This window comes from Dendronephthya gigantea, unplaced genomic scaffold, assembly GCF_004324835.1.
Source record: "Dendronephthya gigantea isolate DGI-Jeju-01 unplaced genomic scaffold, DenGig_1.0 000034F, whole genome shotgun sequence".
Taxonomy (NCBI): domain Eukaryota; kingdom Metazoa; phylum Cnidaria; class Anthozoa; order Malacalcyonacea; family Nephtheidae; genus Dendronephthya; species Dendronephthya gigantea.
Window position 1 is genome coordinate 1,536,649 of NW_021163044.1, and position 17,883 is coordinate 1,554,531.

At 37.3% G+C, this 17,883-nt stretch overlaps 2 protein-coding genes across 6 annotated transcripts; one reads left to right on the forward strand and one right to left on the reverse strand.

Annotated features, from left to right (window-relative positions):
• Positions 1-148: 148 nt before the first annotated feature.
• Positions 149-6,382, forward strand: LOC114525268 (endothelin-converting enzyme 1-like). Its single transcript, XM_028546499.1, has 18 exons — positions 149-291; positions 845-1,346; positions 1,436-1,946; positions 2,024-2,086; positions 2,220-2,426; positions 2,599-2,723; positions 2,912-3,134; positions 3,410-3,508; positions 3,671-3,748; positions 3,829-3,932; positions 4,025-4,083; positions 4,189-4,240; positions 4,434-4,501; positions 4,628-4,752; positions 4,869-4,934; positions 5,016-5,111; positions 5,229-5,305; positions 5,982-6,382. Exons 2-18 carry the CDS (start codon positions 1,045-1,047, stop codon positions 6,079-6,081), a joined length of 2,355 nt encoding a protein of 784 aa, XP_028402300.1. The 5' UTR covers positions 149-291; positions 845-1,044; the 3' UTR covers positions 6,082-6,382.
• Positions 6,383-6,516: 134 nt separating this feature from the next.
• On the reverse strand, positions 6,517-16,828 carry LOC114525355. 5 transcript variants are annotated; one of them, XM_028546615.1, is made up of 16 exons: positions 16,529-16,828; positions 15,811-16,164; positions 15,022-15,336; positions 14,551-14,937; positions 14,358-14,420; positions 13,972-14,109; positions 13,479-13,694; positions 11,538-12,860; positions 10,927-10,983; positions 10,681-10,831; positions 10,353-10,486; positions 8,569-10,029; positions 7,877-7,933; positions 7,628-7,778; positions 7,295-7,428; positions 6,520-7,077 (listed from the first exon to the last, which is right to left on the reverse strand). In XM_028546615.1, the coding sequence occupies exons 1-8, from the start codon at positions 16,665-16,667 to the stop codon at positions 12,694-12,696; spliced, it is 1,779 nt and encodes a 592-aa protein (XP_028402416.1). In that variant the 5' UTR covers positions 16,668-16,828; the 3' UTR covers positions 6,520-7,077; positions 7,295-7,428; positions 7,628-7,778; positions 7,877-7,933; positions 8,569-10,029; positions 10,353-10,486; positions 10,681-10,831; positions 10,927-10,983; positions 11,538-12,693. The 5 variants fall into 5 exon arrangements, with proteins under 5 accessions (XP_028402418.1, XP_028402415.1, XP_028402416.1 ...); XM_028546617.1 differs by having other exon boundaries at positions 6,517-7,077; positions 7,916-7,933; positions 10,927-12,860; XM_028546614.1 differs by having other exon boundaries at positions 6,518-7,077; positions 10,927-12,860.
• Positions 16,829-17,883: the final 1,055 nt, after the last annotated feature.

Sequence of the window (17,883 nt, forward strand, 5' to 3'; positions counted from 1 at the left end):
TAACCCAATCAGAAATAAGATTGAGAACCAGCGGCCGTAATATAATATTTGATACCAGTCCCTTTTCGTATAAGATCGAGTACAGGTGTCCGGAACATTGCATTGTGTAGGGAAGTGATAAACCCGCAAATTCTTGACAGGTGGTTGGTCGTCTTTGAAAGGTCACTCGCTATCACGACACAAAGCAAAATAAACCTTAAGTACAAAAAACAACAATTCAACTGCAAATTAGAATATTCGTGATTCTCTGTGGATTTTAACGTCAAGGTTTCCTATTCACGACTTTAAGAGGTAATATTCAATTTAATAAAAACGTCTCTGATTTAATATTTGATAGAAAAAGTATTAATTCCATGGATATTATAGTATATACTCGCATAACAGATTTGTTCATATTGGACAATAAGTAGTTAAATACTTTGTTTTACTGGCGTTAAAAATATACAATCTACACTATTTTGTTGGGATAAAACGTCTAAGAATAAGTACAATAAAAACTGCAATTTTCCATGCAATCCTTATACTTTTTGACCCAACAGGAGGACAATATATTAACATTAACAATTAACAATTTGCAATACGGTAAATCGAGATCAAGGCGAGATGGCTCGTTATAATTCTATATGTTTTATTTACACTTGAATTTGTCTCACAAGTAGCTACAGCATATCATTATAGTTTACCATCTAATCTATCAGAATTCAGAAGGCAGATTGAAGCTTTCCGTAGTCCACAAAGGCACTCAAGTTTGCCAATCACATGTTCCAGGAAACTTTTCTACAATCTACTTTCCCCATTTTTCCTAATTTATTAATCATGCAACCAAATTCACCTCTTGTCTTAGATAAAATGTGGTAAATCCTAGTTGGACGAACGTTTGAGGGCGAGTAGTGAAAATATTGGCATAAATGTGCTTTGAAACACAGCAAACGTGGGGTTATAGATTGTAAACGAGAGGCAAAAGTGCAGAATAAAGTGATAGAAACTACCCAAGTAATCTTGAAGAAAAAGCCGGGCATCATAGAAAAGTATTGAGAAAACACTATGGCATCGCTGTGGCCCTCTCCTTCGGGAAAATGGACAAAAATTAGTTTTTCCGACGATCTTAATTCTCGTGCGTATCGCGAAGACGTCACGAAGTGCGTGTTGCATAACGACAGTGATGTAGACAGCGACGAAGACGACGCATGGATGTCGCAGCTCGAAAAAGACTACGACAGTTCCCGACGATGCCGAAGGCGTCGGACATGGACAATTTACGAACGACGCGTTACGACAGCTTTAAGTGTGTTTGTAATGACCACTGTTGCATTGGCATTTTTGATTTTGTACAAAAGTCACCTCAGGTGAGTTTAGGTAATCTCTCTTGACTCTGTTGTTGTACGATATTAGCTGCTAGTCGTGGAAAAAACCTAAACATCATTTATTCGTTTAGGCTACCTTTCTTCCACAAAGACGATCCCGTCTGCCTAACTAGAGCCTGCGTTCAGGCAGCAAATGAACTTTCAAAATCTCTCAATGATCAAGTCAATCCATGCGATGACTTTTACGAGTACGCTTGTGGGACATGGGAACGAGACACATCAATCCCACCTGGTTCTTCTAAGTTTACATCATTTTATCAAATCTCCCAAAAGAACCAGCTGATTTTGAAGAGGATACTGGATCGTGGAGGGTTGCAGGCTCACAGTAGTTCAGCAGTGAGGAACGTCGCTACATATTATACTTCATGTCTTGATCAGAAGATCATCGAATCTAGAGGAGCAAAACCACTGCAAGATCTTATCAAGCTCGTGGGCTCATGGACAGTGACCAATACCGCATGGAATCCCGAAGGATGGAATTTTGGCCAAGCGCTGACGCAGATTCACAAACTGAAGAGCATGCCGCTGTTTTATATGTTTGTTGGCCCGGATGATAAAGATTCATCTCGCAATATAATACAGGTAAGTTAGGGACTTGACTTCTCCGTTCTCACTAAACTCTGGGTGCACCCGTGAACGTATAATTGTTGCCTATATAGATACAACAAGCAGGAATAACGCTGGCTGACGAGGAGCATTACGAGAAAAAAGACAGTGAAAAGGTGTGTGTGCTACACTCAGTTTAAGTGAGATTAAACGTAGAATTGATCACCACATCCTTGAGCAAAACTATATAGCGAGACTTTCGATGCGCCGGAACATATTTCAGTGCCGAACTTTCGATCTCTTTTTCAGTTGATCGTAGGTTATAAAGATTTTATGGTGAAGACGGCGATGTTGCTTGGGGCCAACAACAAGGCAAATGTCTTGAAGCAAATGAATGAAGTTTTACAGTTTGAGAGAAGTTTGGCGAAAATTTATGAACGGAAAGAAAAACTGAAGAACAGTGAAAATATTTACAATAAAATGACGATAGCGGATTTACAACAAATGGCTCCATCGGTGAGTTGAAAAAAAATACAACGAAATTTTGAGAATTGTCTTTATTTTCAAGCTTTTAACTATAATCTCAAATCGATTTAATCTTCTGCCCAGGTTTTACCATTTTACCATTAACAATATTTCATGCAGTTTCAAAAAACTAGACTGTCATTACTCATTCATTACACTTTAGATCCCATGGATGGATTATATGAACAACATATTCAACAGTCCGGTCACGTTTTCCGAACCCGTTGTTGTCTTCACACCGCATTACCTTAGAAACATGTCCGAATTGGTCACAAAAACTGAAAGAAGGTGAGAGAGATAAACACATAAACAAGTCCAATGCATAGACCAACTATATCAAAGAATACTTGCTGTATATTCTTGGAGAAATTTCTTTCCATTAGGATAGCATTGAATTTTGCATTACTCGAAGTCCATTGTTGATGGACACGAGACAGAGTTTTTATTGAATTCATTTATGAATATTTACCATATAGGGTATTAGCGAATTATATGGTATGGCATTTGATAAAGCCCTTGGTACATTTACTGTCCCAGCCATTCAGAGAAGCACACGATGCATTTGAATTGATCGAGAAAGGATCACAGCTCTCTTCGCCATCAAGTTCCGAGTGCGTAGCTAGGAGCGAGTCCTTGTTTGGTTTTGCCACCGGAATGTTGTACGTTAAGGAAAGACACGGCAAAGAAGCCAAAGCTGAGGTATTTGCCACATAAAATAGCATCAATGATCATATGATTATCTGTAACATTGAACAATAACTCGATCATTATGATCATCAATATCTTCATCGGTCCATCATTATGATCATCAATATCTTCATCCGTCCATCATTATGATCATCAATATCTTCATCATTTCCATCACTTTCTTTTCCCGTTGTTTTCCCAGCAACAACTTTTATAACATCTTTATTAGTATAGAGTCAGGTAACAGCTATTCACTCAATCTAACGAACGAAACATTGTATCAATAGGCTTCGGAAATGATCAAAACAATTAAACAAGCATTTGAACAAAGTATCCCAAGAGCTGACTGGATGGACGATCGTACCAAGGAAAAGGCATTAGAAAAAGTAAGAAATGAAGAGGAACGTTTATCTAGAGGAGGCAAAACATATGATGTAGAAGATTTGAAAAAATGCTCAAAGTAGTATAATTCTTTCCATACAAAACCGGCTTGATTTGCTGTCGTGAGGGTAGGATTAATAATACATGAAGTGTTTCACTCTGTTTAGTTAAATGCTGTTATCGAAATGATTGGTTATCCTTCTTGGATCCAAGATGTTGCAAAGCTTGACAAATACTACTCAAATGTATGGACTAAAGTTATACTGTTTGAACTCCAAGCAAAGCATTTGACTGAATGAAATGTTTGGATCTTGTTTCATTTTAGCTGACAATGAAAAAAGATATGCATTTTGAAAATTACTTGGATGTTCGTAGATTTTATCATGCAAAAATGATGAGTAAACGTTCTAAGTTGGTAGAACGAAACGAGTGAGTTGCCTCACTTATTTATGATGTGATATTCGCGTGACTTTCCCCCTTTACTTCGTTGAAATAACCAAATATTTCCATTTTCATCTCAGATGGCATCTCACACCGTCTGAAGTAAACGCGTATTATAATACGCCCAGCAACTATATCGGTAATTCGATGAATTAACTAATTAGTAATTGATGAAATGGTTTATTAGTCATGCAGTTTTTCCTATCAATTAACAATAATTACAATATCGAATTCTGGTTTTTAGCATTTCCACTTGGTATACTACAGCGGCCGTTCTTTGAACCTCTCTGGCCCAAGTACGTCCGCATTTTTTACTAATATTTCAAATATTACCCTTGGGACTAATTCGTCTTATTTTAAGAAGCTAATCAGAACTATGAACATTGAGATAAGAACGGTATTGTGATGGATCCGTGGTCACTTTGTTTCAATAATACGATTAACTTGTCCTAATTGATGTGGAACTATTCTTTTTGCTATACATTTCAGGTATTTAAACTATGGAGCAATTGGAGTGATTATGGGCCACGAGTTAACCCATGGATTTGATAGTCACGGTAAATATTTTATCTGTATAGCTTTTTATATATGTACTTATTTCATATATGTTTTGACGCTTCTATAAAACTTAACCCCAAAACCCGATGTATAGAATATCAGCGTGATAATACTTTCACCTACAGGCAGCAAGTTTGACAAATATGGAAATCTCAATAATTGGTGGGGGAATGGCTCCCTTGATCGGTTTCAACAGCGAACAAAATGCATGGTAGAACAGTATGGGAATTTCACCTTGCACAATAAACAGGTATAATGAAACGAATTATTCGTTTCTGTTGAAAATGCACAATTTTCCAAAAGATTGGAATTCCTAACTGCAACGTATTTAGCAATGTTAAAGACTTATCTCATCATTCTTCCCAGGTCGACGGAGGAAAAACTTTAGCAGAGAATATCGCAGATGATGGCGGACTCAAACTTGCCTTCCAGGTATTAACACAAGGCATGGCAACGGTCGTATCTTTAAGATTCAATGATATCACTTTTTATTTACTATGTTATTGCGTTAAGGCTTACAAACATTGGTTAAGACGTCATACGAATGAACGAAAATTACCATCATTTGATCTGACGGCAGAACAATTATTCTTTGTCGCGTTTGCTCAGGTATGAACGGGCAAAAAGCCTGCTATATATGAAGGCTTAAAAACAACGCTGATACACGTGAATGACTCTAGAATCTACATCAGCAAAGCTCACAATAGTTGTGTTTATATTCTATAGGTCTGGTGTTCTTCAAGCACTGAAAGCAAAGCTAACGAGTCGTTACTCACAGACGATCATAGTCCAGAGAGAATAAGGTGAAATTCTAAGATATTTCGAATGTGTTATAATCTAGAACAGATCTTACCTTGGAGTTTTATGGCCAACCACTTAGAAAAGACGATGTGACCATGTTTAGCAGGTTTGAATAGTGCCATCCTGCATCTATTTTAATTCCTCGAAGATCTTCGAGAGTTTAGTTGTATCTATCCCGTTACGATAAGACAAAGACCTTTTAGTTCATTTAAATCTTCCTAGCTTCAACCATACAAACAACAACGAACCTTAAAGGCACCACCGCTTTTAATTATGTTTTAACCAGGATGATTTGTTTTTGAATAAGTGTATATTGTTCAGTATATGCAAACAAAATATGCACATAATTTAGCAGCAAGACAAAAATATCTACTCGAGTTTACCCTTTGATGTTTTTCAACACAAAGGGGAAAATATCCTTTTGTGTTTCATGCGGTTTACTAGCTGACCATTTCAGCTTGTTTACTGCATGGTCGATGAGAGAGAATGTTCTACGACTACGATCCATTCTCCGACAGACAAAGCATTGACTATCGACAAAGAACTTCATACAATAGATTACGAATATAACAACCAGGCTTAAAGAGCAGTTTACCGGCCAAAATGATTTCTTTGAAATACCACGAAAAAGGTTTCAATCCGAATAAGAAATAACACTATGCATTATTCTATATTCAGGGTATTAGCTGCCATTCAAAATTCTCAAGACTTCGCAAATGCGTTCAAATGTCCTGGAGACAGTCCGATGAATCCCGTTCATAAGTGTCAAGTTTGGTGACACAGATTGAACGTTTCTGACGCCCGGTTAATTTACACTGTCGACTGAAGTTCCTGTGTTCATAGTTGAAAATTTGCATTGATAAATCCCAAGGATTTGACGATTTAAATTTCCAACTGTGATCACAGAAAATTTGATAGTGTAAACTGGGCCTAACTTTGCAAAATGAATCTTAGAATTATTGTATCATAAATTTTGGCCTTTGGAACCAGACGTACGGTATTTGTGTGAGAGGTATAGAGATGAAAAGTTTTTAAAAATCAAGAAAAATAAAAATAAAGTAATATAAAAATAAAATATAAAAATATATAAATAAAAGTGCCAATTTAGAAAGGAATATAATTTATTAAATATATTTAAAAGATCAATATATTGATTAGACGTGAGCCCGAACTAAGCCCGGACGAAGCTGAAATATAACTTAAAGTCAAATAAATTGTTGAAGCAAATCGTTAACTCAGATTACCCGAAGAACGATGCTATTGTTATGAGAACGAACGTGAAATTCAAGAATGAAATCCCTACTGGACAGTGCAAAGCTACACGGAGTTATTAGAATTAGGTCGTGCACAAGAGTACCCACTAGTGCAAAAAATGGATGAAAATCGATGAAATAATTTTAATAAACGGACTGTGACTGGTTGGCTAGTCGTAGTAACCATCGAATCTGTCGTCGCTAGGATCTTCGACATAAAACTCCTGGTGAGCTGGCGCTGGTAGGCCACGGTTTTCATAGTACGGTTTCTCGTCAACATACTGTTCAATATAACCGTTATAATACCTTTCCTCGACGTATCCTCCGTTCTGCTTCCGGTCATCTCTGTAGTCGATATAGGAGGGTTCCCTGTATTGCGGTGGCGCTTGTATGTATCTATCTCCGTGCTGGTATGGATCATTTTCAATGTATCGTCTTTCTTCAATCCTTGTCATCATCATGCTGTTTGGATTTGAAACAGGCAACACGTATGCCCCATGGTACATTCCACCGCGATATTTCTGAAGGAAAAAAATTGAAAAAAATTTCCTGCTATCATTCAAAAGAAGAAAATCAAGTTCACATTATTCAAAAGAAGAAAGTTATAAAAAGGCCTTAACGTTTTTCAAACGCATAAACAAAGCTGATTTAAAGAGTCGTTGCTACGCTTTAACGTTCTGCATGGAAGTCTTGAGTATCTATGCTATGGAGAGAGAATGGTACGTAAAATCCCCTTACCTCTTTTCCACAACACACCACGACACAGCCGAGTATAGATGCAATGAAAGACAGAATGAATAGGACAATATAAAGTATTGTGACTGCAGCGGTGGCATGTAGCACACCATCCACGTCGTCACAATCTACTTTCCCTAAACGGAATTAAAAAAACGCAATTGCTGTTGATGGATACTTGACTGCATTAAAATTGGAAACAAATTGCAATGTCTGGTCGGCTTGGCTTGTCCATGCATCTTCCAGGCACATTTTTGATGGTGAAACAAAAATTATAGTCTTGGACATGAAGCACCTTTCAGCAGGTCACAAGTGCACATGAGATATACTACTTACAGCCATTATACTTGAGGTCGCATACACATACTCCCAGAATATCTTTAGCATTTTCACAAATGGCGAAGAGCGCCCAGAACCACGCGGCCCATGCCGTTCCTGCCAAGGCGAGAAGTAACCCTAACACATGTACCCCAATCGCCGCTGCAAACTACTCCAGGACAAAATAAAAAAGTGATATTTTTAGAATCAATTTGATTCAACCTGACTCCAGGTAAAGTAAAAGATAAAGTCTAAAAGATATCTTACCCAACTACGATATCTACCAAACCCTGCAACAATACTTACGGCGCTAGAAATTACGAACTGAAAAAGAAGATTTGAAGAATGCAAAAAATTTAACATAAACAATACAGAACTTAATGGAGCGTTCGGTTATAATTGATGTATACTGAGAAATTCAGGTTTTGTTGTCTAAAATCAGTAAAGCTGTAGGAAATTTGGACGGAGAATTAGATATATAGTTTCCTACTGATGTAGGATTATAGGACACTCCGAAGTACATCGAGTAACGCGTGCTTCTTTGTTTAGATTTTGCGAATTATGATTTGCTAGCTTAATTTCCATACGGGAAGCGGAACCAAATAATATATATCAGATACAGTGTTTAAAACCGAGAGAAATAGAAATCACCTGTACTAAAATTAGACATGATTATGTGAACAACTATGACTATGTATTGTTAGACTGGAAACAGTTTGAAACTCAGTGAACTTATGAAGTCTGTTAACTCGCAGCCACCCGCCACATCCAGTAGTGTAAATATAATAGACTGTCAAATGAAGGGTAGCTATGGATAGTTGATTTAGACTAGATACACAATGTACCTCTCGATATAAATAGGGTAAATACAAGGTGGACTCCGGTTAAACATATATCGAAAAAGGGCTCACAATTGTATTCATTTTAGTATATATTAACTTAATATTAAGAATACATACATAGACTGCCCAGACTCCCATGCTCGCTGCGCCAATATGATCAAATTTGTGAAGAGAAAAAGCTCCTCCTGCGATGCAACCAAAGGCCACGATCAAAATCATGAAGCTAAGGACAACACTGAAGGCAGACACTCCTCTTGATGATGCCATATCTCGTGGCTATCTTATACCTCGATGTTAAAACCTGCCTGTTGTTTAAAACGATACACCGTCCACTGGTATATCGACTTTAGGAACTTTATGTCTACGCGGCAACGATTACCATAAACTAAAGTCATTGTTTGCATCAGTGTTTATCAGTAATTATCATATACATGCATACATTTGGCGTTGAAAATTATACATTTTCGAATTCTTTACAAGAACCCCGTTGTTAGTTTAACAAAACTTTAATGTGAAACTCTTAGAAAATTTAAACCAGGAAGCAACGTAGACTTTAAGGAAAGTTTGTGTCAAGTTTGGTGAAACAGCTAGATTGAACGTTTCTAACGCCCGCTTTACACTGTCCACTGAAGTTCCTGTGTTCACAGTTGAAAATTTGCATCGCTAAATCCCAAGGATTTGACGTTAAATATTCCAAACTGTGATCACCGAAAATTTGACAGTGTAAACCGAGCCTAACTTTGCAAAATGAATCTTAGAATTACTGTATCATAAATTTTGGCCTTTGGAACCAGGCGCGCGGTATTTGCGTAAGAGGTATAGAGATGAAAAGTCTTAAAAAATCAAGAAAAATCTTGCGGGAAATATAAAAATAAAGTAATATAAAAATAAAATATAAAAATATATAAATAAAAGTGCCAATTTAGAAAGGAATATAATTTATAAAATATATCTAAAAGATCAATATATTGATTAGACGCAATCCTGAACTAAGCCCGGACGAAGCTCAAATATAACTTAAAGTCAAATAAATTGTTGAAGCAAATTGTTAACTCAGATTACTCGGAGAACGATGCTATATTGTTATAAGAACGAACGTGAAATTCAAGAATGAAATCCGTACTGGACAGTGCAAAGTTACACGGAGTTATTAGAATTAGGTCGTGCACGAGATTACCCACTAGCGCAAAAAATGGATGAAATAGTTTCAATAAACGGACTGTGACTGGTTGGCTAGTTGTCGTAACCAACGAATCTTTCGTCGCTAGGATCTTCGGCATAAAGCTCCTGGTGAGCTGGTAGGCCACGGTTTTCATAGTATGGTTTCTCGTCAACATACTGCTCAAAATAACCGTTAAAATACCTTTCCTCGACGTATCCTCTGTTCTGCTTCCGGTCATCTCTGTAGTCGATATAGGAGGGTTCCCTGTATTGCGGTGGCGCTTGTATGTATCTATCTCCGTGCTGATCTGGATCATTGTCAGTGTATTGTCTTTCTTCAATCCTTGTCATCATCATGCTGTTTGGATTTCGAACAGGCACCACGTATGCCCCATGGTACATTCCACCGCGATATTCCTGATGAAAAAAATTGAAAAGTTTTTCCTGCTATTTTTGGCACGATTGTCGTCTTTTGATTGATGCAAGGCGAGCGACCGGTTATAAATGCTTCAATGTATAAGTGCTGTTATATGATGACCATCATCAGACTATCCACTAGTTCACATCATTCAAAAGAAGAAAATCAAGTTCACATTATTGAAAAGTTGAAAAGGCCTTAACGTTTTTCAAACGTCTAAACAAAGCTGATTTAAAGAGTCGTTGCTACGCTTTAACGTTCTGCATGGAAGTCTTGAGTATCTATGCTATGGAGAGAGAATGCCGGTACGTAAAATCCTTACCTGTTTCCCACAACACACTGCGACACAGCCGAGTATAGACGCAATGAAAGACAGAATGAATAGGACAATATAAAGTATTGTGACTGCAGCGGTGGCATATAGCAGATCATCCACGTCGTCACAATTTACGTTCACTAAACAGAATTAGAAAAACACAATTGCTGTTGATGGATACTTGACTGCATTAAAATGGAAACAAATTGCAATGTCTCGTCGGCTTGGCTTGTCCATGCATCTTCCAGCGCATTTTTGATGGTGAAACAAAAATTATAGTGGACATGAAGCACCTTTCAGCGGGTCGCAAGTGCACATGAGATATACTACTTACAACCATCATACTTGAGCCCGCATACACATATTCCGAGGAGATTATTAAACTTGTCACAAATTGCGAATGCCGCCCAAAACAAAGCGGACCATACTATTCCTGCCAAGGCGAGAAGTAACCCAAACACATGTACCGCAATCGCCACTCCAAACTAAACACAAAATAAAAAATTGTATATTTTTATAATCAATTTGATTCAACCTGACTCCAGGTAAAGTAAAAGATAAAGTCTAAAAGATATCTTACCCAACTACGATATCTACCAAACCCTGCAACAAGACTTATGGCGCTGGAAATTACGAACTAAAAAAAAAAGATTTGAAAAATGTAAAAAATTTATCATAAACAATACAGAACTTGATGGGGCGTTCGGTTATAAATGATGTACACTGAGAAATTCAGGGTTTGTTGTCTAAAACCAGTAAAGCTCTAGGAAATTTGGACGGAGAATTAGATATATAGTTTCCTACTGATGTAGGATTATAGGACCTCCGAAGTACATCGAGTAACGCGTGCTTCTTTGTTTAGATTTTGCGAATTAAGATTTGCGATTTACGATAATCATATATATCAGATACAGTATATTTAAAGAACCGAGAGAAATAGAAATCACCTGGCCAAAATTAGACATGATTATGTGAACAACTATATATGTATTGTTAGACTGGAAACAGTTTGTAACTCAGTAAACTTATATAATAGACTGTCAAATGATGGCTATAGCTATGAATAGTCGATTTAGACTGGATACACAATGTATCTCGGGATATAAATAGGGTGATCGAAAAACATATATCGAAAAAGGGCTCACAATTGTATTCATTTCAATATATTAACTTAATATTAAGAATACATACATAGACTGCCCAAATTCCCATGCTCGCTGCGCCAACATGATCAAATTTGTGAAGAGCAAAAGCTCCTCCTGCGATGCAGCCAACGGCCACGATCAAAATCATGAAGCCAAGGACAACACTAAAGGCAGACGCTCCTTTTGATGATGCCATATCTCGTGGCTATTTTATACCTTGATGTTAAAACTTGCCTGTTGTTTAAAGCGATACACCGTCCACTGGTATATCGACTTTAGGAACTTTATGTCTACGCTAGATTACCATAAACTAAAGTCATTGTTGACATCAGTTTTTATCAGTAATTATCATATACATGCATCCATTTCGGTTTCGAATTCTTTACGAGAACCCCGTTGTTAATTTAACAAAATTTTAATGTGAAACTCCTAGAAAATTTAAACCAGGAAGCAACGTAGATTTTAAGGAAAGTTTGACTGTTCAAGAGTCTCCCTCGGACATTTTTTACTACAGGTTTGAAGAACGATATATATCAGTACATGTATAATTTAATCAGCTTTTCTTTACACAATCATATAATTATATCAATTGAGCCGTTCTCGTTATAATATTGGGCACGGCGGTATATTATTGTCTTGCACCATACTGTTCCTTTTGAAACAATTATACTCGTCTTTATGAAATGTAGCATATTTTCTATGAGAAAACTACTGCGGCGTGAGCCCCACAGACAAACATTTGTTTCGGGAAGTTCTGGATTAAAATTTATAAATTTTGGATGTTTCTCGTGTGTGGACAAAGAGGAATATAATACAACTTATATATTAATCTTAATCGCTGGATCATCCTAATTGCGATAATCCTTAAAATCACCTCTTTGGCTCTCAAGTATTTAGTCAGGTCTGAAAATATTTTACACTATTCAGTTTACTCATGCTGATGGATTCTCAAGATCATTGGAAGCAGCAATCCTGGTCAAAACATTGAAGATACTCACTGAATGATAACTGACCACATCCGTCATGCATAGGACTGATAGTGATAGACAGAATAACATAAAAAGGTGACAGTGACAGATAACCGAATTGTGGTCGATGGGTTTTGCTAGGATTGCGGAACTCATTGGAACACAATGGCTCGAAGAATAGCTGAAATTATCCCCCATGTAGTAATCTGCAATTTCAAATTCTTCCTCGAATATTCAGGCCTGCGAGTATTTTACTTGACTCATTGGAATTGACTCGGCACTGTTGCCTTGACTGCAACAATTGCAACAACCGAAACAAACTTTCAATACAGTGACGACTATGGAAATTATGAATACTGTTCCACCAATACCAGCGCCGTATTTCCATCCGTCGTTACCACCTGTTATGGATCGAGGAATTTAACAATTTAATATTTGGTGTCGTGGAATCCTTTAATTCCGGCACAAAACTACCCTTCACTGAACTTTAAGCTTAATTGTTTTCTTAAAAGTGCCAATCATTTGATACAAATATGGTCCAATATACCGTTGGATTATGTTTTATAGTTTTAGGCAATGTTAAAACAAGCTAAAATTCCTTAGCTATCCATATCGAAATAATTCTTGGAGATGCAAATAGGCACAAGGCTATAACAACAGTAGTAACTAGTAACTTGAAATATGAATAATTCTTTTGAATTATGTTTATATTCTGAGTTACCAAAGGCGCTGTCACACTATGCCATTTTCCTCGCAACTTGCAATGCAATTATAATTTTGAGGGATGTAAATTTGCGAAGAATGTTTGAAATGTTAAGAAACGTTAACAGATCGTAAGAAATGTTCGTATTTGACAACTTTAGATGTCTCAGGAGTAGAGCTGCATTCCAAGTTGCAAGAAAAGTTGCATAGTATAACACCGCCTTTAGAAATTTTCTCCAAGTTCAAGACAACCTCTGGCCTATCTAGGGTTTAAGTACTTCTACATTACGAATCAGAAGCTTTTTCTACGGACTTACTTGAGCCATAATCAGAATTACGTTTGGGTTTTCTTTTACAAATGGGAGGCAACGCAGTATAGTTGCCATGTGATGTGCACGTGATTGTCTTTGGGCCGACCAACTGCTCTTTGTAATAATTGCAAGAAAAGTACGCATATACTCCGTCGTATACTTCACCCTTGCTGAATGTTGAGTACCACCAAGATAAAGACGAGTTCTCTTTTAATTTTTCGTCTACAGAAAAAGCAAATATCAAGTAACATGTTTGGGGAAATTTCTCAGGAGGAAAATATGGTCACTGATCTGTAAGTGAAACTGGATAACGGAAGTGGAAAAATGAAGATGGTGAAAGGTGGATGGCAAGGCGCTGCACTAATTTGGAGTAAATTGTGGGAACGAAACCAATCTTTGGTTAAAGGTTAGTGAAGGGTAAGATCTTCTGACCGGTGTTCAACGACTATGCTAAAATTTCAACTTAAAATTTCAACTTATATTTTGAAGTAATACTAACCCAGGGGAGGACAGACCCTCAAACAGTTCAATGTCCTTCCCTCTTCCCATTCACCATGAAATCCACATCTCCGCGTAACGTCCTTAAAATATGATCCGCTGACATAATTCTTGTTGCAGAAGAATTTCGTTTCCCTCCCTGTGAGACAAAAAAGCAAGTTAAGTTTGAACAGATTCGCCCTCGTATTTCACGAAGGCTGCAGATTTGTACAGTGGAGAAAACAAATTCTATATAATTCTATAAAAAATTGATAGTGGAATCAAACAAAGAAAGACGGCAGGAATGTATGTTAATCCGTTAATTTGTAGGTTAGGGTTATTTTTTTGTTATTATAGCTATGAAACAATGTGAATCATACAAGAAACGTGCAACGAAAATCAGTTCACCTGGCAACGTTACATTTCTTTCCGCACGAGAATGAGGCCAATCGAAGGCGATGCAGTCTTTTACTACACACAAAACAGAAAGGATTACCATGTCATTAATTCGTTAAACTAAGTTGTAGAACCTAACCAATCGAGTATTCTTTGGGTGGTTTGTAGTGGTGGCTCCTTATAGATGAACAAACATTGCTCTTACCTTGAAATTCACTGGAATAGATTGCCTCAAATTGGAAGACATGACCCTTGACCGATTTCCATTTAGGTGACCACATAGGCCGAAATACCACTGTAAGATGGTTACCCGAACTCAGAAGGGATAAAGGTAATTGATACTTTTCGTTGGTTCTAAGTAACCAGATTCGGTAAGCATCACGTGATTTTCCATCATAGACAAACAGGTCGTCACTGAGGTATCTGTTTTCGACGTATAAAGAAAGCTTAGTGAAATTTAGCCTCACGCGGCCCTTTGGTACTTCAATGTGATAAGTATAAGTCGAATCCGCGAACGCCTTGAAGTGATACGTATATGGATAATACGGTGATAAAATGGTCCCATTGGGATTTCGGAGGGTGATCGTTGTATCTGAAAGATACAAAACAACCATATCAGATATTTGTACCTAAAATATCTTTGCCCACAGCTATCAATCATCAGCGGAATTTCTACCTTTTTTGAAACGCTTAAACCTCACAGTAAACCGGACATGTTCGCTTGCAGATATCTCAATAACGTCATGGCTAGGATCATTTCTGAAGTATCTTGTCTTCCCTGTGTCATCATTGTCAAGAGATAAAAGTGTTGTATCTTCCGAATATTTTGAGCGTTGAATCACTTTAATAAGGCCTCCACTTGGAACATATAGACCGTTCAATTTGAAATCAAGTTGAATCGAATGCTTTAGGCGAATATTATAGACACACGGGCGATCAAGCGAAGAGAATTTCCCACCATAGTCTCCAGTGTAATCCAAAACACACGAATCTAGACGGAAATTGTATGAGATAAAACTGGGAAAAGTAGGAGGATGTATTGAAGGAAGCGAAATGAGTTGCTGTGGAGTGAGGGGAAATACAAAAACGGTAGAGAATGGTAGAGATGAAAAAAGGAGGATAATACAGGATAAGAGAAGATAAATGAGGTTGAGGAAGGGTAGAAGAGGATAGAAGATGGTAAGAGAGGACAAGAAAAGGTAAGAAAACGTATAAGTATACTCGACCATAGTCGAATATACCGAAAAACGGTGTACTCGACCATGGTCGAATGTACCGGAAAACGGTACTCGATCAGGTGTATTAGACCAATAATATTTTTTATCGTGTCTCAATTTAGACTAGTCTTAATTTACCCCAATTTCTTATTTGATTTTTTGTGTTTGTGAAATTTTTCAATAATGCAATCGCATGAATCTGTCTGGTTCCGCCCCTGTCCCAAAGGGATAATATGCGTTCAACTTACCTCTAGGAACTTCTCGAAAGAGAATAAAATATCTCTGTTTAATTGAAGGTACAAATTTCGTTTCTACGACAATTTTTACGGAGGTGCTTTTTGTAGTATTTGCTCGTATGAGTCTCTGAGGACCAATGAGCGGACCGAATATAACGGTGTTGCTCTTTGCATCGTACACTGTCAGTGTATCATCGGGTCCAAATGATAGTTCTCTGAAACGTATCTGAATCACATCGTTCAGTGAGAAAGGACCAACATCAATATAATATTCGCAGCTTGAGTTTGCTCCAATGTTGTCAGGAAAGCCGGGACTCTGTATCTCGTCCTCGATTTCAAAAGTCTCGTAACTTGACTTACAAACATCTAAAAAGCAGATAACAGAATGCTTTGTAGTGATAAAAATACGTCGTGTTTACGTCGTCTCAATAGACGTTTTCGGTAATTACGTCACATCTTCTCACGTGGCTCGTGAGAGTAAAACTTGAAATCCATTTCATTTAAGGTGGTTCTAAATTTAAACGAAGCCGTGAAACAATTTCCATATGAGGAGGAAAAGATGTCGGAATCTCCAATTTCCTTGCATTTCCCTTTCTTCTTATTTATATTATCGTAAAAAGCGTTTATATAGAAACCACCGGGGGGATTAATACCCCTATATACCGGGTATCCGAGCGGAATGTCATTCAAAGATTTCTCTTTTTCCTGAGAGGACAAGGTATAGATTTACCTTTGGGTATTCTTCGATATTTCATCCTAACCCCTCCATACGTTCCATTAACATTTCGAGGCAATACGAAATTCACCATCACTTCTTTCTTTGCAATGAAAACGACTTTTGATTGTACGTCATGTACGCCAATTTTCATGATCTTACCATCATAGATTATAAAAGCTCCATCCGGTAAACTGACATTCTCAAAGGTCAGTTCGATTGAACCGTTAACCACGTTTTTCTCAGTTTTACAGATACCTTGAAAACTCAAATTGAAGGGATAGCCTGGAGTCGTTATTTCGCCTTCTGTCCCGTTGTAAGGACCTGAAAAGTTCATCGAAATATACGTTTAAGTCGCATCTGTATATAGCTAAGTTACACAGTTTGAGCTGTCAAAACATATAGCAGAGCAGTCTGAGCATATATAGTGTAGGAACTAGCATGTTCTGTTATATGGCTTTCTCATTTAAATACGGATGTGAAAGAGAGGGTTAGTTAGGGATGTTCAACATAAGGGGACTCACACATCAGGGCAAATTTGAAGAAAATTGGCAGACTGTGTTCGGATCCAAAGAAAAAACGCATAAGCGTATACCCTGTTACACGGTGCAATTTTTCCTGCAATTTGCAATGCAATTCTTCTTTTGAGAGATGTAAATTTGGCAACTACTAAACTTTTGTCTTTATTACACTCAATGGCGTTTCTTACACTTTAAAGACTCTTCACTAATTTACATCTCTTAAAGTAGAATTGCGTTGCAAGTTGCAGGAAAAATTGCACCGTGTAACAGGGCCTTAAATATTTCCTTATAGCAGTATATTGATAGCTATATCAACGCGGTCACAATCTCATAATCATCAATATATTTTGTTCACGAACCTCCCTGTCCATTGACACACAGGATTTCTATAATAATTACTATCGCAATGATGAAAACGAGTTTGATTTTGCTTACTCCCATATTTCTGAAATGCAAAATATCAAGGTTAATTAGACGTCAAACACACGGAACTGACGGAAGACTTCATGACTGATTATTCGTTTGCGATGTCTGCCAATTATCAACATGCCTGGATGTATCGTGAATTACTATAACCTTAATTTGCCTTGTTAGCTACTCTCAAAACTTCGTGGGTATATTCGCAGTTAAGATCGGTCTAAAAAATGGCGGAAATCATCGCAATTTCCAGCATCTCTGTGATTATAATTAAACCTAGACTGTCCCCGCCTATACAAACACAGAGATGCCGAAATGATCTGATATTCAGATGCATAATTATTATTTTGCAATGGCCTGTGATACTAATCCGCGAGTTTTCGGTCGCTGTCGATCTCCTCCAAAATCAGTTTCAGTATACACGTATTCTGT